Source organism: Hylaeus anthracinus, unplaced genomic scaffold (genome assembly GCF_026225885.1).
Source record: "Hylaeus anthracinus isolate JK02 unplaced genomic scaffold, UHH_iyHylAnth1.0_haploid 0, whole genome shotgun sequence".
In the NCBI taxonomy this organism is placed as follows: domain Eukaryota; kingdom Metazoa; phylum Arthropoda; class Insecta; order Hymenoptera; family Colletidae; genus Hylaeus; species Hylaeus anthracinus.
The window spans coordinates 18,122,787-18,142,999 of record NW_026533254.1 but is presented as its reverse complement, the minus strand read 5'-3'; the positions used below and the strand labels follow the sequence as shown (position 1 = coordinate 18,142,999).

Here is a 20,213-nt window from a genome sequence, read left to right as displayed (position 1 = left end):
TGGGCGTTTTCCCGGTGGTGCGCTGATCGGAGGTCGGAATTTTAGTTCGACCCTCTCGCCGCGAGATGGCGATACCATCGCTTACCCCGTGAAAACCTATTTTTAAATAATTTTGAAATAAACTACACCAGGGAAGTCTTTATGATAAATTTAATGTATTTGCTTTTAAGAAATGGATTTGTACGTCCAACTAAGCATTTGCATAAACGTAAATCTTTGACATTCGTTTAAATACATAAATAAATAAACAAATATATATATAATGAAAGTAATGAATATTTAAATAAACAAATATCGCATGGATTGTTCTACAATTAAAATCGCGAATAAATAAAAGACACATTTAATCGTGACAAATTTCCATAAGCGAAATACGATTAGCCCGTTCTATAAAAAACTGCGCTACGGAACAGTACTTGCTACGGCTATACTTCTTTTTCACGACCTCGAAAACGCAGTGCTTGTTATCGGAATCAATGATGCGTTTCGCCATCGCGACACGACATTGGCTAATTTCGTCAGTTTGAAACCTACGCAAAGAGAACACGGAAAACGGGTTCGTTGAAAGAAAACGGATTGTTAAATAATATTGTAGAGAAAAGAACCGACCTGCCAATAAAACGGGGAGACCCAGCGTAGAGTATACCCCTCCAGAACAGCCATCGAGGACGAGGGTTTTGGACGACGTCGTCGAAAAGCAAACCGAGAACCAGTTCGGATGCCGCGATGGCGACTACTCCAGCCGACGTTCGACAAAACTCTTCGTCCAACAGTGTAACATCGATCTGGAAGAGCGAAGAAATGCAACAAAATTCTATCTAGAATAAATGAAAATCGGAATCGCCATACCGCGTATCCACCGCAGTAATAGAGTTGCTTGGTCATCCCTTCGGAAACGTCAAAGTACCGTCTGAAATTGATCAAGCAAAAGGTCAAAAGCGAGTACGCGTCGGCGAACACTATGCCAAAGTTCAGAGTCAGCAAGATCATTCGCTCGTAAGACTTCAGCAAGTCTTCTCTATGGACGTACAAATCTTTGGCGAGGGCCAAGACCTTCGAAGCCTGCAAGAGAAAATGTAAAATATCGCAGTATAAAGATCAAGGAATGATTAAATTTGACCGGCACTCGCTTACGGAGGGTAACCTGTGAAAGATCTCGTGCTGTTTGAGGGCGATCCACAAGCTGGCCAGGGCCGTCAATTGAATGAACGATGTCTTCACAGACATTCGGTCTACCGCAGCGTCGAATATCTTCACCGCCTGATAGATAATGTAGGACGGGTATCGGCAGTGCGTCTACGAACGATCAAATCGGTTCGAGTCGATCCAAGGAAAAGCTTTTTCCGCCGGTTCTCGTACTTACCCCTAGATTTATCAGAAATGCCACCACCAGTCTTCTCTGCTCGGGGTTGATGTGCCGTTTCAAGAAGTTGACCGACAGTTTCGGGGATCGTTCTTCTCTTTCCAGTTCTACGATCGGCGTTTCGTTGTGATACTCCATGTTGTAGTACAGCTCGGGGGGCAAAGATTTCATCGCTTCGGACATCAGCTGTTCTGTTTCCACGGGTACACTGCTCGGGGAAGCCACAAGGTTCACACGGCGGACCATCGCCTGAAACGTGCATCGGTTTATCAGTTTAAAGATTGTTACATTTCTCCGAGTAAACGCAAACGGTTGAATACGCAAACCTTGAGAGGAATCAACGGCGTTGGCAGGGTAGCTCCATCGGTGGGGGTCATCATGTTGTCGAATCGCGTATTCGAGGGCAAACATCTGTTAGAAAAAATAAAACCAATGGAATTTCTTTCAAGAGACATACATAGATACGAACGGTCGTACCTGTTCATCCTAGTTTTGAATTCGTTTCTATTGATCCCATTTCTAATTCCCTGAGCTTTTGTACTTAGACTCCGCATCTGACTTTCGAACGATATGAATTTTCCATTTTGCTTGGTCGCGACCTTGATCGAATCGATGGATTTTGTCTCTTTCGACGACCGAGAACACGACCTGCAAACGATGACCGTCGTTGTTACATTTCCAGGGATGGCATAGAACGGAAACTTACGCGACGCGTCGAGGTATCTTCGACGGCAAAGGCTTTTTCGAGGTCCATGCTTCGTCATCCACCGAACGTACTCGAGAGATGTGACTCGGCGCGGGAATTTTTTCATGCGTCTAAAAAATGGGTCAAAAGTTGTTACCACGCAAACTAAAAACTTGGAAAAAGAGTCGTTCGATCGTATACCCGTTCGTTTTTCTTGGACACGATATTCGGGTCGTGATGGATGTGAAACGGAGTTTTCTTTGTCGCGAACGCTCTCCTTGACGAGGGACATCCACGTGCCGCTTGACATCCGTTCTTTGTTTTCACCTCTAAGATTTTAGTTTTGTTTAAGTCTTTAGCCGTGGAATTGGTACCGTGAAACGTATTTTCCTTTCCGCTTGAAATCTTTTTTGACGGACACACTGTTTTCGCGGTGGGCGTGTTTCGCGGTTTAACCGACAACTTGGGCAGCATCGTGCGTTGAACGCGTCCGTCCATCTTCGTTTACGACGTTGAATCGACGCTTGCTAAATGGTACTGGGATCGCGAGACTACTGGGCAACGATCATTGCGTACAAACTATGTCGTCCGTGTCGTCGCAGACGTGCGTTCCGATTTCCGATTGGTGTAACACACGTCAACAAACTTGTTCGTTCCGACTCGTGGACAGAGTTTTTGCTTTGTTTGCGTCCTTGTAAACGATCGACACGGAACGGTTTCTGATTTATTTCCATGCATTTAGGAGGCTTTGGACGAAAGATTAATAATAATAGTAAAGAGAAAAATGGCTATTACAAAGCGTTTTATTAAACATGTTTACGAAAGGAACGAGGTCGCGCTCGTTCGAGCGGCCGTTTACACGAGTCAAGGTATAATACCGTTGCTACGTTGCGTCTCTTGCCATTCGTTCCACTTGTTCCACGATTTGTCGATGGAGACGAGACCCTTGGCGTCGTTCTGAAACGAAAGGAAAGAGTTAAGAAAGCTCGTCGTCGATCGAAGCGGTTGTCGGAAATCTCGACGTTACCCTGAACAGCGCGTCGGACATGCCCGCCCAGATGCCGAAAAGATTCAAGAGATCCGGTCGTTTCGCGTACAGAGAACTGGCCGCCAATGTGCCATGGGTGAGTTCATCCAGGGCGTTCACAGATTTTCCGGCGGAACTGAGAATCACTCTGGGGGGTTCGACGCCCAAGTTGCATCGCTGCCATTCGTTGGAGGGCGCGGTTCCGCCATCGGGACAGAGCAGCACCAAGTCCGAACTTTCCTTGCCCTCTTTTCGATTCGTTTCCTCTGAAAATTCACGAAATCACCGTGAATACATCCTTGCGAAATTTCAACGGAGAGTTTCCAATGAACGAACCGTACTCACCTAGGCTCGATAAAGCGGTCAGCGGTACGAACGCCACGTCTCCCTTGTTCGCGTTTAGGCACCTGAAACCGACATTTGCATACGATCGTTCGAACAACAATTGAAAAGTGTACTCGATACTCACGCTAAGGCTCCCTTTCCACCGCTGAAGGCTTCCCCGCCGTTACGTTTGCACTTGGCCGCGTTCTGAAGTTGATCGTTGTTCGATGCCGAGTTTCCGATGCATTGCTGACACAACTTTGACTCGATAGGCGCGCCCGGCGCGCAGGATCCCGAGAAAAAGTCCTCCGTGTCGTTCTCGGAGTTTATCAGTCCTTTTTTCTTCAATGTATTTACGGGAGCCGCCCAACCGGCAAAGTCGCCCTTGTATCCGCTGTGACAAGACTTCTTGCCCCTCAAACCATCTGAGTCGCGTAAAATGAAACACGTAAAAGATTAACAACGACTCTCGACGATCGAGCATCGATACGCCTACGAATTATAGGAAAGAACGCGTAAGCACCGCTTACCGAATCCGGTGATAGTGCCTTTTTTGACAACAGCGACCGCGGGTCTCTCGCCGAATTCCGTCGAGCCTGGTCCGTACGATTCCGCGATTATAGGTATGGCGTTGAAATCTTTGACCGCTCGGTGAACCGTACCGCCCTCGACCACCGTCATATCGGCCTTGTCCTCCTGGAGGGCTTTCAGGCACGCGTTCTGATCCTTTTCGAGCGAACACATTAGCTTCGGCCTTACGTCTCTGCGAAACGAGAAGAAGAATCGAGGCGAAATTAAGCTGTCGATGTATCTCGCGAATGTTTCCAAGATTTACGACGATTGCACACCTCGAGAACGCAGATTTGGAGAGAGCTTGGCATTTCTCGTAAGCTCCTTGGTCCGAGACGCACCAGCGGGCGCGTTTGCCGACGGATCCGGAATCCCTTTCGATCACGTCCAAGTATTTCGAGCTCTTGAGATGGTCCACGGGCGACACGGGTGGTGCTGCAACGGCCAAAGTTTTGTTGTCCAAAAGCATAATGTCCTTCCACCAAGGTGCCTTCTCTTGTTCTCCAAGTTTACCGAGATCCGTCAATTCCTGCGACAATTGGTAAATGAAGCGGTCGTAACGAATCGAGAAACAGAGATCTGGAATACTCGATCTTTCGTGTACTCGTTTCGGAAATTGAACTCGAACGGGTTAATCGGCGGTACCTTTTGCAACGCCTGCACGTCACCGACGCCACCGTTGGTCATGTATCCTTGCCAAGGTCTGGCCGCCCAGGTGCACGGCTTCGTGTTCTCATCGATTGGCACTTTGCTGCCGTCAGGGCAAAAGTATCGATAGTCTGCGGGGTTCTCGGATGTGGGAACCGCCGGGGAGACGCCGACAGGCAAGCCGAAGAAACGCTTCACATAGATCACCTTGGTCCAGGCTACTTGGCCACCGTTGTGGACGAGACACCGCAGAGCACCCTCGTATCCCGAATAAATGTCCGGGTAGTTGCAGACGTCGGGTTTCTCGCAAAGAGCGCACATGTTCGAGTAGGTTTCCTCTGTGAAATAGAATCGATGGCATTAGTTAGACGCGAGCATAATCGTCGGGAAATCGAACGATGGCTTACTGAGTCTTTGGTTGATGGCGGGATCGGGCGACCAGTTGCCGACCAAGCATCCTTTGGAGAAGAGCGAGCTCAAGGCGCGCAGCTCGTTCTCGCGCGCCGAATACTGTGGATCGTGAACGTTGTTTAACACTCCCATGGCGGTAAGTTTGGTGATCGGTATCTTGTACCCGACGTTTCGTCCTACGCCGGTGTGACAGGACCTCAGTCCGCGCAATCCCTGCACGTTGTCAATGGGCAAGTCCTTGTGCACCACGCTCACGGCTTCGTATCGGTAGATCGCGTCCGGTTCCTCTTTGGTCCTCACCTAACGAGCAAAGCCAAATCGAGAAATGAGATTCCATTTTCGAGCTTTGATGATTCGCCGACAGCTCACCTGTTCGACGACGTTGTATCCCGCTTTCGCGGCCAACTCGTTGTTCTGCGCCGCCATGTACATATCTTCCGGATCGACGGCTACGACATCAGCCTCCTTCTTTCCAACCTTATCGATGCATTCCAACCGATCGCGTCCAGAGATACACGAAATAGGAATCCCTCTAACCGCGGACTCCTTGATCATTTCCGCGCACTCCTCCCAGTATATGTGGGGCACGCATATCGTAACTGTCCGTGAACAAAATCGAGATTAACGGAGAACTGTCGAGAAATATCGCAAGTACTTGGGCTCTGGGCTTGTCGACGCTGACGTCGTTAGGTGTGATCGAGGAGATGCGATCTAATTCGATTAGCCGTTTTCGCGTTACAGCGTTTTCGGGGACGTCCCAGAGCCCGAGTACGCGAACCGATGTTGCTTCGCTTACAGATTCGGCCAGGAGATGCACCGCTTGTCCCAGCAGCGACGAAAGATGCGCTCGCGATCGCGAATGTCGCGAAAGCAACGAGCGAGGCGTGAAATCCGAACCGCATGGCTCGGGGCGAACAACGATCGACGCAACGGGTAGGCGAAAGTAGAGGATCGACTATGTTCGAACGCTTGGAAAAGTCGCGATACGATACACGAGCTACGAAACACCGACACCGGTCTTATATAGGAGCGAGTATTTTTCTTTGTAGCGTTCTTGCCTACCTGGAGGGAGTAATCGGAGGAGGAGACTGACGACCTCGACGCGGCTATCGTTTTCTCTCCTATCGTCATTTCCTCTCTTTTTCTCGCGAACATCTGGTCGGTTCGCGAGTCTGCCTCTTTCGGAATTCACGGCGTTAATCGCGTTGCTTTTTTAAATTTATTTTTCCTCCATCCGCCAACCGGGTCTATTTGTCTCCATGGTTTACGATTAGCGATGGGATCGAGTCCCCAACTAGTGAATCCTAAACGTAGCAGAGAAATTGGATTTCTTTAGGACAAACAGCATGGTACACGGTATGTACTCGACATCCCGTTGCTTTCCTGACATTAATCAAAATTGCGTATCCGCAAAATTATCGTTAACGTAAACTGTTTCTGCGAAAACAGTTCTTTGAAAACAGTTCTCGAGTCAAAAGAATCGTTGCATTTATTTGTTTCTTGTTATTTTTATAACGAAAAAGAGTGCAAGTTGTAACGTTATTTGCACGAAACAAAAGTGAACTTTTTCGAGCTTGAATCCATCCCTATTTACGAACGACCGCGCAAATGTTGAGAATAGGCGTTCGCTGATTGGTCCATCGAACGACGAGCTGCATGCAAACGACCTGTGCGATTCGCTGCGTGTCAAGGTTGCAACGCCAACCGAAGAAACTACTCTCTTCGATGCGACGCTATTATACGTTTCATTGACGAAAACAACAGCTGATAACTGATCTGACCTTTGGTCCACGAGGCTTTAAAGGCATTATCGCGAAGGGGATATCTGTCTTAGAGGAAAACACGACCGTCCCGTGGAAATCCCGCTAATCGAGATCGTTTACCATACGTTGACAGGGACTTCCCAGATCAACCGAGGTTAGATTAATCGAACGAATAATGGTCGAATGACCGACCTTCTATTTACTGTTGTTCGTTCTGACGTGCTCTACTCTTCCAGTGAATGTAATTGCCGAAACATCCATAACATTATTCAAACGTGTTATTCAACTTATCCTTCTCCGATTTTAATCTATGTATATTGTGAATATAAATTAGGAAAAATTAACTGTCTTCAAAAATATAAAATGTAACCGGTTTTCAAGTTAAATTTTGAACCTCAACGTTGGGTAAGTTTTGAGCTTGGAAATTTCCAGCCTGCTGTGTAAAACCAGCAATTCTTCGAGGTTATCGCGGATCGTTCGCGCGAGACGAGTTTTCCGTCTTATAGCTCGCATCTTTTTTCGCTGAAACGCGGCGGCCTTCGAGCGAAGAGGATCGCTCGTCGCGACAACGAGCTTATCCCTTTCGGTCGTTGACCGTTCGATCTCGCGGACCAATTTTGCATTCGTTTCTCGCCACTTTCGCGCCTCGTTCGCGATCCGTCGCAATCTAGCCCTTTCTTCTTCCATCGCCTCCTCGAGTTTCTGTAAGGCGATACGATTTAATTTGCGAGTCAGCGATAAAATTATTTTCTAGAAGTCGCTCACTGTTTGTCGCACACGGAAGTTCTTCTCGAGCGTTTCCATTTCCTTCTTTGGTATGGTCCCGCTCGGATAACGATCGACGCACTCTCGCACGATTCTGCTTACCTGCCAAACACAAAGGATACAACGAATCAAACGAATCGTTTAGCGAGTACAAAAGTCCACGAGTTTGTAAATCACCTTGACGCTCGAAAGATCCTTCAGGCTTTCCTGCAAATCTTCCATGGTTTTTTTTACGAGCCCGTGTCGCCACTCCGCGAGAGACGTGGTTCTTTTGAGCCTCGCAACCTGTTGCAGAGCTGCCAATTTTTGCTCTCCGGCTTTTACGATAGCTTCTTTCACGCGATCGAGCTCTCGTCGCGGAATCAAAATAGCCTCTTCCCATTCGGAACTCGAGTCGCCGCGAGGTTGTTTCTGTAGCTGCCCAGTCTTCAGAACCAACGGAACTTCCGTGTCATCCGTCAGATCGGCCAATGATTTTTCTAGGCGTTGCACCGTCTCTTTGCGTCGATTGACCGTCACTCGGCCGACCAGACAGGCCTTTCGATAGAACGCGAGGCTCTGTTCCGCTTCCGCTAGCTCGATCGCGCAGCTCCTGACCTTGAAGGTTTGATTTGTTAGAGTCAGTTTAATTCGCACAAAGAAAAATGAAAATTGTCAAGTCCACCTTGATCTCTGCTTCCACCTTCAGTCTTCTCAGCCGACAGGTTGTGCGCCAATGACAGGGGTCTATCCGAGAGGGCAGGCTGTCCGGCACCGCGTCGAGAGCTTCCAATGCCCTCAAGTAGTCCTGCCATTCTCGTGGTAAAATCTGAGATTCCCGATTACGATCTTCGATTACACGTTCGGCGAGTTCAGCGAGAAACACGAGAGACGTTCCGCAAACGGCTCCCGCGGTTCTGGGCCTTCGACGGTATTGCCTGAAGAGATGATCCACCATCGGTTGCTTCAACTCGGACTCGAATTCTACGCGAAATCTCCCTTCGAGCTGCTTGTCCCGCTTGCGGAGATTTTCGTACCGGTTTCTCAGCTCGACGATGCCAGCCTCGAACAACTCGCACTCCTCGGCGAGGCTGCGCGTCTGCTTCGTCGCGGGAATCAGTTCCATCTCGGTAACGCGTAGGATCTCGCGTCTTTGTCGAGCTATCCTTCGGTGTCCTAGGATCATTTGTACTTTGGACAATCTTTCCAGAAGCACGGATCTCTCTACTCGAATCTTTTCCGCGGCGAGGTTGGCAAGTTTGTCGTCGAACGCTTTCCCACCATTCGAGAGTTGGTCTGGAACGTCAAACGTTGTTAAGTCGAGAAACGCAAAGTGCTAAAAACCATGAGCAGCACCTTTTACACGCTCGATTTCATCTTCCAGCATTGACCTGTATTCGGATCGATAAGCTTCCCGTGCTCGGACTTCCCTCTCGTACGACTCGATCGCAACGACTTCTTTCTTCGTGTAAATTGAAGGGTCCTTTTGGCCCAGACACTTGGGCTTTGGGATGAACCTCTTCGCGTTATCCTCTAACCTAGCGCGTTTCGAAATAAACGTAATAATTCTTACAAAAATAAAAGTTTCTAGTACCATCGACGAAGCTTACCTGACTTCGAGGACACCGTTCATCATTCGCTCCAGCGTCTGCAATCGAAATCTAACGGTCCTGGAGCAAATTTCCTCTTCCGGGGTATAGTCCTCTTCTTCCTTCGGGTTTATGGATTCGCTGCAAGGCGAAAGGAAGTCGTCGCAGTCGTCGACCATTTCGATTCCGCGCCACCGTGAAATGTCTAGGATGTCCGAACTTGCATCGACGAGAAACATTTGTTTCAATTCGTCGACGCAACGACGCGTTTTCCTGACGCGTTCGATCGCCATTTTAGTTTCGTTCTTCTTCGCGGACCGCGTCTCCTCGAAATTTTCGTTGAATCGAATCTTCGCGAAAAAGAACAAGTAACTACTTGCATTATAAATCGATCGAAATCAATCGAATGTACCTTGAAATCGAGTTCGCGTTCCTCCGCGACAGCGCACGCTTGAAGAACATCCACGTACCCGCGCCAGGGATAGAAAGGAGTCTGTTCTTTCAGTGTACCAGCCGAAATCTCCTCCTCGAATCTGAACAGGAAATGGGAAAAAATCTCGGTTAGATAAGAAACTTCTAACAACTAATAAAGTATTACCTGGACACGAGCTCCCTAATTTCCATGGAGAATCGACACCAGGATCGATGGTCGGCCTCTCTTGAGGCGATTTTCACGAGGGGATAGTTGGCGACTTTCGATTCACCGAATATAGAGGATATGGTTCTGGGTAGAACGAGCAAGGGCTCGAGGAAACGTTTACGCAAAAAGGAAATCGCTCGTTCGCGACTCGCGATGCGTTCCTCGGAGTCCTTGATCAGCTGTTCTTGTATCGATTTCATTTCTATCAGCTTGCATTCTCGAGCTGCCTGATCGAGATCGAACGCGCTGATCGGTAGCCGTGCATCCGATGACTCGTTCTCGTTCGAATCGAGCAGCGTCTTTACCTGTCGCGATCGTTAAAATATCAATTGCTATTGAAAATTTCAGCCACGTTGTCAACAAGTACTCACGCGACATTTTATCCCGTTTAAATCGTGAAGAATCGAGAGACGCGCCGATAGGTCTTGCTTTTTCTCGGTCATCGTTTTGTCGCGCATTATTGCTTCCATCCAGGTTTCCGTTGACCGATCGGCGGCTATCGTTTCTTGCTCGCCTCCGTTGTTCGTCCCTCCTGTTTCACTCCGAGCAGACTCATCCGAAATCAAATTCACAAAAATGCCCGGCGAGTTGGAACTAGCCGAAAGATAAAGAAAAAGTGGCATTCGTTTACGCTGTATACAAATACAAGTAGCTGCACTTACGGGTTAAGAACGAATGGCTGACGTAGCCTGTTGGCGACCAGGTCTCCGTTCCTGCCGAGGGAAACGACAGAGTCGCCGACGATCGCAGCGCATCGAGTGCCCCCCTGGGTTCTGTGATGCCCAACAAATACCGCCAACACTCGTTGCGGTTCCGAGGCGTCTCTCAAAATGATCAATCCGTCGTAGCCGCAGCTGAGGAATCGAGAGAAGCTACGCGTCCCTGTGCGATGAAAGCCTATCTCGACGTTCCTCGTCAGGTGTAAAGAGGGAAGAGCATCCAAAACGACCGCGTCGCTAAAGTTTGCCTTAAACTGAATTCTATGTAGCTGCCGCGACAGATAAGGTGCTCCAAATATTTCTCCACTTCCTTCTCTGCCATAAAGAAGACTCTCAAACGAAGCCGTCAGCTTTATCGCACGATCGGCGGTCTCGCGATAAGCGCCGTTAAGTTCCGACGAGTACACCAGGATCTCGTCCCCGACTCGAGAATCCTTCGAATCGAAACATTCGACGAGAACCAAGACTTTGGTCGCGCGGCGCTCCTCCGTTTCGTAAACAAGAAAGTCGACTATCTAACAACGAATAATAGCCTCGAGGAGGGAAATTCGACCTACAGCGTCGTATCTGCACCGTTCCTACCTTTCGTTGAACGATTACCGTGGCCGTGACTTTTATGCTCGTTTCACCAGAGCATTTCGTCGCGACTAGGAGAAACAACCGCCCCGGTTGAGAAGATCCAACACCGAGAATTCGTCCTTCCTCTGAGAATTTCATGCGATTCAAGGGTTCGTTCTGCAAGTGAACGCAGCTCAAGATCTTCGGAGATGAGGGCGCTGAAGCGTCTACGAAAACGCAGCTTCCCGTAGCGCTGCACGTTGCCAAAATCGACGTCGATGGATGCGAGATCAAGCAGACCACTGTACATTTATTCGCTTCGTTTAGGATTGAAAAGATCCAGAAATAAATCGCTTCTTTCTCTCACCGACCTTCGCCGTGATGCTTCAACGACAGGTGTTTTGTTACGGTGACGACATTTCCGGTAAACGTATCGAGAACGACCAGTCGCTGAGAGAGACCCATAGCTCCGAGATATTGATTAGAGAACGGAGCAATCGCTGTATAACTCGAACCTTCTCTCAGCAAAAAGTCGAGCCGCGGAGGTTTGTCGCGCGACGAACAAATCATTTCGAATATCTCGCCGTTCTCTCCGAGGATCAAAATCTTGTCGTCGTGCGGATGACTCCGCGCCCAGCTTGGGTACGACGGCAGCAAAGTCGTCCAGACTGAGCTCCAATTCTCGCTGCGTTCCTTCGACTCTTTTCTATAAAACTACGGAAATGACAAAGGTGAACATTTGATATAACGTTTTGACATAAAGTTTGCGTTAGTTTTTGGAAGAGAATCTACCGTTGCTCGAACTTTGTGATCCGTTTCTGCGTGAACTTGGACGATCAACGCACCTCCCTTGTGAGCCACCAGTACGGGATTCCTTTGCGAACGAAACGAGGCTTGAACGATCGTTTGCACGCGACGATTTTCATTCTCGTCCAAGTCGACGGACCAAATCGTGCCTAACTCGTCGCATAGAAGCAACGTCCCTCCCGTGGACCAAGAGAAGGCGACCGGCTTGCGGCTAGAGTCCATAGCAACCTCGATTGGAAACAGTCGAACGATCTTGGAGCAAACGAGAATACGATAGACGGAGAGAGTGCCACTGTCTGGCGCGAGTCGTCCTACCAGCTGGGGTGAATCGTTAGAACAACTATAGAGAACCGGGGGAAGAATAAATTAAATCATGTTTGCGATGAATCAATGATCCAACTCACGCGATTATCGTGCTACAAAGGTCGATCGTTCCCGCGTCTATCGTGATCACCCGATCGCCGGTTCTCCAATGCCAAAGAATTACGAGACAGTCGGGATAAATAGTTTGTCCGAGGAGATATTCGGTGCTTGTGAATGCGCAGCACGTGTATCCATTTGCATCTCTACTGTTTGCGCAGCATGCTATTCGTTGTATAGACGGATAACCGAAAATAGAGATTCTGGGATTCGGTCTCCTTTCCACCAGGGAAAAGATCGATGCTACCTGGTGACGCGGAAAATTACGTTTAGTCTCGATCTCTGATTTATTGTAACGTCTGAAGCAAACGAGTAAATTTCACCGAGTGTCCTGCGATGCAGGATGCGCCGTCTCCTCTTTCGTGGCCATCGAACCGCTCGATTCGCGACTCCCCGTTTCTCGCGTCGAAGAAACGCGCGTAAATTCCGGAGACGATTCCGATCGCGTCCCTTCCGATGTACGCGATGTCGCGGCTCTTTCCAAATATCGCCCACCTACGCGGACCATAAAGAACGAAGTAATTAAACGTACTCTCTTATGGTACTCTGATGTTTTGGGTAATACGTACGATGGCTCGACCGTCGTAAACCGCATGGTTTTGTCCGTAAACACAGTCGACGCGAAACAGAGGTGGAATTTCTCGATAACGGCAACCAAACGAACTCCTTTCCTGTGGTTGCTGGGAAACCTAGCCGTCTATCGATCACACCGCAGAGACTACGCGGTCGGTAGTAAATTCGCCACGAAGAATTTCACTTTCGTCGTGGCCGATTTATGAACGACCATTACGACTAATAAACCGTCGACTCGAAGCAAGAATGCGGGCGATGAGAGTAAGTGTGCCAGTGGATCGCGGCGAACGTAGGAGGTTCGACGAGTCGTGTGACCGTTACCGCGAACCTCGTCCAACGCATATCAATGGGCCGACGCCTTCTCGCGATCATGCGTCTACTTTGAATTTCGTTTAGACGATATCTCTGCGAGCAGAACAAGAGGCGCCAAGATGTTGCGCATGGATGCTCGACACCCCTCGACAAGGTGTCTTTTGATGAGCATCGAAAACACTCGATTATGTTGTTGTTCAAGTCTACTCGAACGAACAGTGATCTTAACGAAACGTTATCCGTGATATGCTTTTCACCAGTCGTCAACGTTTGCCTCTACTTCATTTCTCGCGATGTCTGTGCAAACTCGCGAAAGTCAAAGATCGGCGTATCGATGGTCGCGGCGGATTCGAGATGCGCACGAATCTGTTTGTACTCACGATCGAATACGCGGCGAAATCGAAGATCGAATATAGGCCGAAGACCGCTAGTCGTTTAATATGCGGAAGACGCATCCGAGGGGAGGGCAAAAGCCTCGATGTTCCCTTGTTCGATGGTTCGTCGTCGTCACTCGAAAACTTCGAGCCTCGAGGATCGTTTGATCCGACGACATTTTCGGTTGTTCGAAACGTGCGCGATACCTTCGGAGGTTTAACTAGGATTAGTGTTAAACGAGAATTCGAGCCTGCTAAGAATGTTCTTGGAGGTCGGAAAGGATTCGCGAGTTGCTCGCGTTTGCGGACTGCTGCTGATGATTTCCGTCCTTGTCAGCGGTCACGATTCGACGAGGACCTCTCCGACGATCGACGACGCCGTCAGGAATGCGACGACTAAGTTGGAGGACGATGCTCGTGAGTTGAAAAAACGTTGAATAATCGTTGTATCGACTATCTGCATATTTAATTTGAAATTGACAGACGAAGAGGTGATCGGAACGGTCGTTGTCGGTAAACCGGAGGCTAGATGGGAAGATTCGCTTGCGCCGAAATCGTCGAAGGGCGTCGAGTGGAAGAGCGGAAGGCAGCGGTGGTCCAAAGACAGTTATCTCGAAGCGTGGAGACACTCTCGGACCAGCACGGATCCTCGCGAAGGAGTGGTCGCGGCGGACGCGAGCAGTTCTGGATCCTCTCAGCGCAGAAGGGAATACACGCTAGGTCCCGTTTACTCGCCGAAAGACTCGGGAAGCACTTCGACGTCCTCGCGGATAGTTCACGGATCGATCGATCGAGACTCTTTCTCGATGGCCCCGAGCGACGCATACTCTCTTCCAACGCGGATGGCAGGTGACTTTGCCAGGATTCAGAACTCTTACGGACCACCGCAGCCGCAGCCTCAGCCACCTCGGATCTCGTACGGTGTACCTTCCAACGTTCATTCTTCTTACGGAGACTACTCCGGCGGTACATACTTGCCGCCACAGCAAGGTGAGGGAAGAGGTATCGTATTGCTTTCGCGCTCTTTTTTTTTCTTTTTCTTTTTTTTTTAATAACTTTATCACATCAACATAAGCAGCTTGGTATCTATGCACCAAAAAAGAACAAATAGATAATAAAATACCTCCGCCGACCTTGCAGCGTACGGCCCGCCGACGCCGACGTCTGGGTACAGTCCCAGCGCTACCTACGAACACGGAGCTCCATACGGAGTATCCGCGACGCCTCAGTTCACGCTGCCGTCGATCGATTTCTCGTGGCCCTTCGCGCTCAAGCTGAACGCCTTTACTTTGGCCAAGATTCTCTTGAAGCTGGTCATCTTCAAGATGATCGTCAAGTTTATCGCGGTCATCTGTCTGCTGCTCTTCATTCCCAAGCTCGAAATCAAGAAGGCCAGTCAGGGAGACATGGACGACGACGAGGGACGTCGTTTCCTCAATGGTAATCATACAAATTCTTTTGTTCTTTAATCGCGAATATGCTTTTCATCCTCTTACGTTTCTCCGTTTCTCTTTCCAGCGGATTCCAGGTTTTCGGATGGATTGAACGCTTTGACGTTGGTCGTGAGCAACGCCATGGACAAGTATCGAAATGTGAACGAGACTCGATCGCGTTCCACTTTGGACTACGAAACGTTCGAACGTCGAGTGCGAGGAGCTTGGAGCCAACGGGATACCTGGCAGGATTACGCCGATTTACTGAGAAGCTATGTTTCGGAAGAGACGCGATTTGTTCGAACGAACTCTTAGCGCTAGCTCGTGCATCGCGATTGTCTACTTTTTTCGCGTATTTATACGTTTGCAGAAGCGTTCGGTTAAACGGAGAACGATGCTCACCTTTAAAGTTCGGCGAGCGGGCTTTATAGGTGCACGCTCCTCTTGATTCTTGAAACGAATTCCAGCTCAGATTATTCTCGTTTAACCAAACGCTACCACCGTACTTATATATCGTATTTATTTATTAGCGATGTACTAGTCTCTAGATTCTACAATAATTCAATCATCGATGGCGTCGACGATACGTCGGCCATTGTTCTCCGTGAAACGAATAAATGGATATTAAACGCGTCTCGTAAAATCTTCCCTCTTGCCTTCCACTTCGTTCCAGTTCCAGCGAAATCGCAGCAGTTACCAATTCGCTCGGCGAGGAGCGGACGCACGGACAATTTCGAAAATTGCTGCTACGTGATCCTCTCGAGTTCTCTAAACAGGAGAACTTGGTGGGGGTGTATTCGTTTATAAGCACCATCGCGAGACGCGACGACGTTTCAGTCGTTGCGTCTTCGTACACGAATATTGTTGCAAGAATACTATTGTACCAGTACTCGTTAACCAAGAAGAAGAAGACTATCGGCAAACTATAGCGACCATGAGGTCGGTCGTATTTGTGGGTAAGTAAAATCTATTCGAATTTCGTTTCTCGGCGGATACGCAAGCAAGGTCGTCGAGACGTGGGATTCGCGCGAGTCGCGTGACGACGAGGGGACGGATGATCGTTTAATGGATGGCCAAATTGAGGCCGCTTAAGAGACGCTTCCTCGAGACATTGAAACGAGGTTACGCGCGCGTTAACGCTGGTCGTCCGAAAGTATCAAACGAGACGTTTCGGTAATTGTAAGTTTGATTTTTCGCTGATCGTTTCTCGTAGCGTTGATTATCGCGTGCGCGTTTGCGCTTCTCGTCGAGAATGCGTACGCCAACACTTCGACCACAGCCACCCCCAAGCAAGTTAAGGAACCAAAGGAGATCAAGGAGACCGCGACAGCATCGAAGGACCTCAAGGATGCCGTCAAGGCAGCCAAAGAGGCTAAGAAAAATAAGAAAGACTGCTTGAAGGAGTGTGGAACCGAATACGAGCCGATTTGCGTTCACGACCCGAACGATGCCAACTACAAACCTAGAACCTTCGGTTCGCAGTGCGCTTTGGACGTTCACAACTGCGAGATGGGAACGAGTAAGTCCTCGATGTTGGATATGGATATTATCTAGATCGACAAATTATTTCAATAAAATTAAATTTCTTTCAATCCCTACAGAGCTGGCGGTGAAGGACAAGGGCAAGTGTCCTGGGACCGAGAACGAAAGACTTGGTTAGGACATGGCCGGTAAACCTTACCCGCTTCGCGTGTCCGCTTCCTTCGCCGCGTCGACGCTCGGACGAAGAATCCCAAAGCGATAAAACGTTGGACTCGCTTTCCGACTTGCAGCGTCGCGACGGACTACCGACCGACAGCGCTTCGAAACCATTTGATTCGCCGTCCATGTAATCGAGCTTTCATTTTGGCTTTAGCTTTAACGAAAATAAAACTCTTCAACAGAAAAAGAAACGAGAAGCTTAACCTTTGTCAGTCCTTGCCTGTTTAAACAAATCCACAAGAAGGGTAGGGGGTACGAGTTGTTCAATTTTAAATGAAGTCAACACCGCAAAAAGAGCAAAGAATGTCGCGTAGCAGGGAAGACAGAAATAGCGGGGAAAAAGATTGCGGTCGATCTATCGCGGCCGTTTCGCCATTGTTTGTCAATCTCGATCGTTACGTGAGCGTTTATGCCGAGCGTGACATCTAACGAGGATGCAGGTCGGAAGACGAGAGATAGATAGTTAACGCGAGCTAGTCGAGAGCGGTTCGCGACGAGTCGAAGGAGGTAGCTCGATTTAGTCCTCGAGAATGATCACTGCCGATCGAAGCTTATGGTTTTTGCTCCTTCTCTCGACGAAGCTCCCCGAGACTCGATCATGGTCGGAAACTTCTCGCGATTGCGCGCCCTCCGAATCGAATTTCGAGCGTTCATCTGGATCGAGGGTGTCAGAGACGGAAGACGATCTCGCTCCGACGCTGCTCGAGGAACTCGAGAGTCGTTTGTCGCGTCTCGAGAGAAGACTCAGGGCCGTCGAGCAACCTGGTAAGCAGAAATGGGCAAAATTCTAATCTATTCTCAAATCACGCGAACAAGTTGTCACACATTTGCTATACTATTCGAGTAAAATTGTCCCCATCGCTGCTGGTAAGTATAAGTTTCGTTGCGTCGAATCGACTTGACTCGACTCGACTCGACTCGACTCGACTCGACTCGACTCGACTCGTTTCCGGTGAGATTGATTCGCGGATCGTTCAGTTTGGCAGATGGGCGTGACCGAAGAAGACTGGGAGACTTGCGCGGAGGGACCGTGCAGATGTCAGCCGGAAATGAAAACTGTGTCCTGTTGGCGGCAAGAGTTGTTGGACCTTCCTGCCGCGCAGCTTGTTCCGAGGGACGTCTTAAAGTTGTAAGCCAAGTTAAGATCTTGGCAGAGATGGGCAGAATTATCCCCTATGATTACATCATTATATAATCATGTAATCATGTCGTTATATAATCTTGTAATCGTTTTTCACGTTAACGCGTATGTATAATTCGTAATATCGAACAAGGTCGAACGAGTATAAACGACGAGAGAGTCGTTGATAAAATACTTGGAAAGACATCGCGTAGCAACGATTTTGTTTCGTAATATAACGCTGCCCAACTTTGGCAAAACGCGAGGAAATCCAGTTTCCAAATCGGACGGGTGATTTCAGAGATCTGGGTGGGAATCGATTGACGGCACTCCACAGGGATACGTTCCTGGATATGACTCGACTGAATCACTTGTGAGTAAAGACACGATCGATACCCCTTGGAACAGTTCTCATCTCGAAGGGTTCCGTTCGCTGGATCGTTTCAGAGACCTCAGCGACAATTCGATCGAACACCTTCCCTTGAATCTGTTCTTCTCGCTGCATGCCGTCACGCACGTCAGATTGAGCAAGAACATGCTCAGGGAGCTGCATCGGTCTCAATTTCTGAACATGCGAAATCTGCGCATTCTGTAAGTGACGTTCTAGTCAATTTTTAACGTTGAGAAAATTGCGTTTACTATGAATTTCTCTTGGACGCAGCGACGCGTCTTCCAATAGATTAAGAACTCTGCCGGACAGCCTCTTCTTGAGCACCACTTCGATGATGATGCTCGACCTTTCCTGCAATCGCATCACGAGCTTAGCATCGGGAACATTTCACGGTCTAACGACGCTCGAGGAACTTTTGCTGGGAAAAAATCGTCTCTCGACTTTGGCGATCGACTTGTTTAGCGATTTGGTCAACCTAAAGTTTCTTCGTCTAGAAGAGAACCGATTGAAGGATCTACCGGACGAGGTGTTCCGGAGTCAAACATCGCTTCGGGAACTGAACGCGAGAGGCAATCAGCTCGCGACGATATCCGATGGTTTGCTGCTTCCTCTCCAACAGCTACAGTCTCTCGAGATGTCGAACAACAAGATAACTCGGGTAAATGATTCCTTTATACATGGCTGCTCGATTCTTGCATATCGAAGCATCGTTAACGAAGATGGGCTACAGTCTCGATCTAATCGTCTTTCTTACATTTCGTCGCTTGTCTCGTAGATCGACCCGTCCGCCTTTCAAGGATTGCTCGCGCTAGAAGAGCTTCAGCTAGGCCATAATCAAATACAAACCTTGACGCCAGGACTGTTCTCAACGACCGGGTCTTTGAAGCGGCTGGTGATTTACTCCAATGGCATAGAAATCCTATCGCGTGGCGTTTTTCGTGGGCTAACCAACTTGACATCTCTGTTTCTGCACTCGAATCATCTGAGGATACTGCATCCTGAGCTATTCCAGGACACGCCCAATCTACGGAAACTGTAAGTGAGTTTAAGTGAAAGACAAGTCGAAATTTGGTTCTCGGAATGTAATACGTTAATTTACTTGGTCAGGCAACTGGAATCCAATTACCTGTCCTCGTTACCGCCGCGAATACTGGACCCCGTACCCCACATCGAGCAGCTCCGGCTTGCTAGGAATCCTTGGCATTGCGATTGCGCAGCCTCCTACCTGGCCACGTGGTTGCAGAAAAAGTACCTAGCCTGCACGAATGGCTCCTCGGACGCGACGGAGAACGTGGGCGCCTGGGAATTTGGTGCTGGAGCGATATGCAGGGGTCCCGGCACTTTGGGAGGAAAGTCGTTGATGCATTTAACGTTCCACGAGCTCTGCGAGGGTCAGTGGGCCTCGATGAGAGGTCTAGCCCCGCGAATCCCCGTCGACCACGTGGGGGGTAACAGCGGTCAGCCACCCGGTCCTCCTGGCCCACCACACGATTTCCCATCGAAAGACTCCGTCTCGGGACAGTAATGCCGCGCGTAGCGTTAAAAAATCGTCAATGAACAACATGCAAATCACGGGTAGAAAATTTGTTCTCGGAACTGGTGAACTGATACGAACCGCTCGACAAGAACAGCCGAAAAAAACAAATAGTGGCGGGGATGAGTCCTGATCGCGAATTCGAACAACAAACTTTTATTAATATACCAGAGATTATCGTATCCACGTACCGTATTCGCTGTTCGCTCGCTTGCTTCGCAGCGATAACAAAGTTCGACGTCTCGGTTCGTTTGTGTTTTGTTTCGATGACAAGTTTTTTGAAGCGTATACGGAGACAGAGGGCAGTCGAGCGTGAAATATTGCCAGCGGATAACGTCGTTATCGCTGTTTAAAGTTTTAAAGAAATTTATTTCTCGTTGCCGATGCCGGTTCAGTCTGATATACCCCTTCCAACGGGATTTCTTTATCTGTAGCCTCTGTTACCTCCCGGTTAACGCAACTTATCTCTTCCGTGACATGTTGACCGCGTCGATTATGTCTCACCGA

At 48.9% G+C, this 20,213-nt stretch overlaps 6 protein-coding genes across 9 annotated transcripts; 3 read left to right on the top strand and 3 right to left on the bottom strand.

Annotated features, from left to right (window-relative positions):
• Positions 1 to 141: 141 nt before the first annotated feature.
• On the bottom strand, positions 142 to 2,684 carry LOC128886202 (uncharacterized). Its single transcript, XM_054140914.1, has 9 exons — positions 2,250 to 2,684; positions 2,070 to 2,179; positions 1,841 to 2,011; positions 1,690 to 1,774; positions 1,364 to 1,612; positions 1,135 to 1,296; positions 850 to 1,062; positions 610 to 785; positions 142 to 530 (listed from the first exon to the last, which is right to left on the bottom strand). The coding sequence occupies exons 1-9, from the start codon at positions 2,544 to 2,546 to the stop codon at positions 344 to 346; spliced, it is 1,650 nt and encodes a 549-aa protein (XP_053996889.1). The 5' UTR covers positions 2,547 to 2,684; the 3' UTR covers positions 142 to 343.
• Positions 2,685 to 2,833: 149 nt separating this feature from the next.
• LOC128885933 (transferrin) lies at positions 2,834 to 6,024 on the bottom strand. The gene is made up of 10 exons (XM_054140370.1): positions 5,825 to 6,024; positions 5,398 to 5,627; positions 5,025 to 5,328; positions 4,615 to 4,955; positions 4,248 to 4,498; positions 3,930 to 4,162; positions 3,545 to 3,824; positions 3,421 to 3,482; positions 3,076 to 3,341; positions 2,834 to 3,005 (listed from the first exon to the last, which is right to left on the bottom strand). Exons 1-10 carry the CDS (start codon positions 5,928 to 5,930, stop codon positions 2,913 to 2,915), a joined length of 2,166 nt encoding a protein of 721 aa, XP_053996345.1. The 5' UTR covers positions 5,931 to 6,024; the 3' UTR covers positions 2,834 to 2,912.
• A 1,106-nt stretch (positions 6,025 to 7,130) lies between these two features.
• Positions 7,131 to 12,974, bottom strand: LOC128891615 (cilia- and flagella-associated protein 43-like). Its single transcript, XM_054151668.1, has 16 exons — positions 12,838 to 12,974; positions 12,592 to 12,763; positions 12,253 to 12,515; positions 11,834 to 12,188; positions 11,413 to 11,755; positions 11,066 to 11,343; positions 10,427 to 10,998; positions 10,136 to 10,358; positions 9,723 to 10,069; positions 9,537 to 9,657; positions 9,146 to 9,474; positions 8,892 to 9,073; positions 8,221 to 8,831; positions 7,734 to 8,153; positions 7,557 to 7,658; positions 7,131 to 7,493 (listed from the first exon to the last, which is right to left on the bottom strand). The coding sequence occupies exons 1-16, from the start codon at positions 12,861 to 12,863 to the stop codon at positions 7,173 to 7,175; spliced, it is 4,665 nt and encodes a 1,554-aa protein (XP_054007643.1). The 5' UTR covers positions 12,864 to 12,974; the 3' UTR covers positions 7,131 to 7,172.
• LOC128887115 (uncharacterized) lies at positions 12,083 to 15,593 on the top strand. Of its 2 annotated transcripts, none has more exons than XM_054142753.1 (4): positions 12,083 to 13,944; positions 14,011 to 14,517; positions 14,668 to 14,967; positions 15,046 to 15,593. In XM_054142753.1, exons 1-4 carry the CDS (start codon positions 13,788 to 13,790, stop codon positions 15,273 to 15,275), a joined length of 1,194 nt encoding a protein of 397 aa, XP_053998728.1. In that variant the 5' UTR covers positions 12,083 to 13,787; the 3' UTR covers positions 15,276 to 15,593. The 2 variants fall into 2 exon arrangements, with proteins under 2 accessions (XP_053998728.1, XP_053998637.1); XM_054142662.1 differs by having other exon boundaries at positions 14,011 to 14,529.
• A 197-nt stretch (positions 15,594 to 15,790) lies between these two features.
• On the top strand, positions 15,791 to 16,852 carry LOC128888296 (uncharacterized). Its single transcript, XM_054145056.1, has 3 exons — positions 15,791 to 15,916; positions 16,174 to 16,479; positions 16,562 to 16,852. Exons 1-3 carry the CDS (start codon positions 15,895 to 15,897, stop codon positions 16,618 to 16,620), a joined length of 387 nt encoding a protein of 128 aa, XP_054001031.1. The 5' UTR covers positions 15,791 to 15,894; the 3' UTR covers positions 16,621 to 16,852.
• A 126-nt stretch (positions 16,853 to 16,978) lies between these two features.
• Positions 16,979 to 20,096, top strand: LOC128886050 (platelet glycoprotein V-like). Of its 3 annotated transcripts, none has more exons than XM_054140706.1 (7): positions 16,979 to 17,426; positions 17,640 to 17,790; positions 18,083 to 18,154; positions 18,229 to 18,372; positions 18,443 to 18,830; positions 18,948 to 19,207; positions 19,280 to 20,096. In XM_054140706.1, exons 1-7 carry the CDS (start codon positions 17,192 to 17,194, stop codon positions 19,695 to 19,697), a joined length of 1,668 nt encoding a protein of 555 aa, XP_053996681.1. In that variant the 5' UTR covers positions 16,979 to 17,191; the 3' UTR covers positions 19,698 to 20,096. The 3 variants fall into 3 exon arrangements, with proteins under 3 accessions (XP_053996681.1, XP_053996601.1, XP_053996762.1); XM_054140787.1 differs by having other exon boundaries at positions 17,290 to 17,528; XM_054140626.1 differs by having other exon boundaries at positions 17,640 to 17,767; positions 18,083 to 18,372.
• Positions 20,097 to 20,213: the final 117 nt, after the last annotated feature.

What these genes read in the sequence shown, in the direction of transcription:
- LOC128886202 (XM_054140914.1), bottom strand. Translation starts at nt 2,546, where the DNA reads ATGGACGGACGCGTTCAACGCACGATGCTGCCCAAGTTGTCGGTTAAA. An exon ending in TTCAAAACTAGGATGAACAG is followed by an intron (nt 1,775 to 1,840) that starts GTACGACCGTTC and finishes TTTTTCTAACAG; the next exon opens with ATGTTTGCCCTCGAATACGC. An exon ending in TCTCCCCGTTTTATTGGCAG is followed by an intron (nt 531 to 609) that starts GTCGGTTCTTTT and finishes CTCTTTGCGTAG; the next exon opens with GTTTCAAACTGACGAAATTA.
- LOC128885933 (XM_054140370.1), bottom strand. Translation starts at nt 5,930, where the DNA reads ATGCGGTTCGGATTTCACGCCTCGCTCGTTGCTTTCGCGACATTCGCG. An exon ending in TGCATCTCCTGGCCGAATCT is followed by an intron (nt 5,628 to 5,824) that starts GTAAGCGAAGCA and finishes GTTCACGGACAG; the next exon opens with TTACGATATGCGTGCCCCAC. An exon ending in ACGTGCAGGCGTTGCAAAAG is followed by an intron (nt 4,499 to 4,614) that starts GTACCGCCGATT and finishes CAATTGTCGCAG; the next exon opens with GAATTGACGGATCTCGGTAA.
- LOC128891615 (XM_054151668.1), bottom strand. Translation starts at nt 12,863, where the DNA reads ATGCGGTTTACGACGGTCGAGCCATC. An exon ending in CCTGCATCGCAGGACACTCG is followed by an intron (nt 12,516 to 12,591) that starts GTGAAATTTACT and finishes CCGCGTCACCAG; the next exon opens with GTAGCATCGATCTTTTCCCT. An exon ending in AACGGTGTCCTCGAAGTCAG is followed by an intron (nt 9,074 to 9,145) that starts GTAAGCTTCGTC and finishes GAAACGCGCTAG; the next exon opens with GTTAGAGGATAACGCGAAGA.
- LOC128887115 (XM_054142662.1), top strand. Translation starts at nt 13,788, where the DNA reads ATGTTCTTGGAGGTCGGAAAGGATTCGCGAGTTGCTCGCGTTTGCGGA. An exon ending in ACAGCAAGGTGAGGGAAGAG is followed by an intron (nt 14,530 to 14,667) that starts GTATCGTATTGC and finishes CCGACCTTGCAG; the next exon opens with CGTACGGCCCGCCGACGCCG. An exon ending in GGGACGTCGTTTCCTCAATG is followed by an intron (nt 14,968 to 15,045) that starts GTAATCATACAA and finishes TTCTCTTTCCAG; the next exon opens with CGGATTCCAGGTTTTCGGAT.
- LOC128888296 (XM_054145056.1), top strand. Translation starts at nt 15,895, where the DNA reads ATGAGGTCGGTCGTATTTGTGG. An exon ending in GAGGTCGGTCGTATTTGTGG is followed by an intron (nt 15,917 to 16,173) that starts GTAAGTAAAATC and finishes CGTTTCTCGTAG; the next exon opens with CGTTGATTATCGCGTGCGCG. An exon ending in CAACTGCGAGATGGGAACGA is followed by an intron (nt 16,480 to 16,561) that starts GTAAGTCCTCGA and finishes CAATCCCTACAG; the next exon opens with AGCTGGCGGTGAAGGACAAG.
- LOC128886050 (XM_054140626.1), top strand. Translation starts at nt 17,192, where the DNA reads ATGATCACTGCCGATCGAAGCTTATGGTTTTTGCTCCTTCTCTCGACG. An exon ending in CGAACAACAAGATAACTCGG is followed by an intron (nt 18,831 to 18,947) that starts GTAAATGATTCC and finishes CTTGTCTCGTAG; the next exon opens with ATCGACCCGTCCGCCTTTCA. An exon ending in ACGCCCAATCTACGGAAACT is followed by an intron (nt 19,208 to 19,279) that starts GTAAGTGAGTTT and finishes TTACTTGGTCAG; the next exon opens with GCAACTGGAATCCAATTACC.